A 1575-nucleotide genomic window follows, 5' to 3' on the forward strand; every position below is an offset into this window, starting at 1 on the left:
GGGGGCACTCCTACATGCGTGTGGCCCATGCATATGCATGCAGGGGTCGTGTGTTGTTTGAATAAGCAACGCACATCCTTCACGTGGCACGTGCCTCACAAACCACACAGACGGGCGGGAACGTCGAGGACCGGTTTCGTTCGTCCGCAAGACTATGTCTTCAGTGGGCGATCCTGTGGCAGAACGGGCTTAGACTTGGTACATCAGCATCAGCGGCATCCACACACCGTGGTCGAGGCCACGGCCGTGGTGTTCCTCCACGGGATCGAACCCGGCTTGTTCGAGGAGCTCTTTGGTCCTCCTGGCCAGATCGGGGGCGCCAGGAGCAGGGTACTTCAGCTGGATCATTCAAAACAGTTAACAGCAAGCAAAATTACACTGCAGTGCAAACACCATGGTAGTGTATATGCATCTTCTCTACAACCGACAGAACAAAAATATAATCCTAAACAGTTCGTATATTCTTTGCTTCTTTTTGTATGAATATAAGTATCTAATGTAACTTGTGGTATGTGCATTCACATATATGTTCGTTGCTAACATGACAACTACGCAACTGTAACCTAGTAAATGTGGCGATAAGTAGTCGTCAAACAAAATGAAATCTTGTCTTGGAGCCGTTGTAGAGACGAACTCAGCAACGAAGAAAGATCACTAATCGAATTCACAGCTTGTTACATAAATCATTTTGAATTTTAGATTTAGCATGTAATGCTGACGATGACAGCATATGCATGGGGATGAAATTTCCAAGCATGCATACACTTACTTTGGTACGTGTGCTACTTAGTTTTTTTTCCATTTTATTGAGAGAATATGGACAGAAAAAATAGCATTATGCGACTACTTTGCATCCTTGAGTGCGTCAATAAATCGTCATATATAATTTCCCAAAAAGTAAAGAAAATTTGAATGGAGTATTGACGTCCATGCAGAACGTACGAGAGGTCAGACGAACTTTGTTGGGCCTAGAGGAGAGCATTATACTATGATAACCCCTTGTAGACAAGTGTTTCTTAGGGTTTCTTCGGTTCCGCAAACGACCGGGGGAAAACCTAGCTGCCGCCTAACTCCTCCTCCCCCTCCCATCCTTCCTCTCCTGCCGCCCTTGGCTCGTGCCGCCGGGAAAAGCCGGACTGGCGGCGGCGGCGACGGGACTTCTCCTCCCCGTGCGCACATCCCTCTTTGGGTGGCGCGGGACGGCTAGATTGTTCGGCGGCGCTGTGCTTGCGTGGGGCCGGCAGCGTGGTGCCGGGCGGTCTGAGCGGCGTCGTTGCCCGTTGTGGCGGCACATCGGTGGCCTAGGGCGTCTGTTGGCAGCATGGTGGTTGCGTGATTCGGGGTCTGGCGGGGCATGCTGTTTGGTCTCCGGTTGAGCCCTTCCAGCTCCAGCCCCTGCACGACGACGGGCGGCACAGGAGGGCGTCTCCAGTGAGGTTCTTGGCTACAGGTGGCGGTCCTCCTAGATCTCTCGTAGGTGAGCGGGCGGCTGCTGGTGGCTTTGCGTGTTTCTGAGCCGGCGGCCTCGGTGGGGAGACAGAGGTATCCGGTGGGGAGGTTTGGATGGAGGAATGG

General features: G+C 52.1%; 1 protein-coding gene across 1 annotated transcript in view; it reads right to left on the minus strand.

Annotated features, from left to right (window-relative positions):
- Positions 1-72: 72 nt before the first annotated feature.
- The window catches only part of LOC119280607 (extradiol ring-cleavage dioxygenase-like), a 3194-nt gene continuing 1691 nt past the window's right edge, over positions 73-1575 (minus strand). Inside the window, exon 2 of the mRNA XM_037561407.1 lies at positions 73-339. Within this exon, the coding sequence (XP_037417304.1) occupies positions 190-339 (150 nt within the window). The 3' untranslated portion in view covers positions 73-189. The remainder of the gene's footprint in view (positions 340-1575) is intronic.

The sequence above is a fragment of the Triticum dicoccoides genome, chromosome 3B (assembly GCF_002162155.2).
Source record: "Triticum dicoccoides isolate Atlit2015 ecotype Zavitan chromosome 3B, WEW_v2.0, whole genome shotgun sequence".
Taxonomy (NCBI): domain Eukaryota; kingdom Viridiplantae; phylum Streptophyta; class Magnoliopsida; order Poales; family Poaceae; genus Triticum; species Triticum dicoccoides.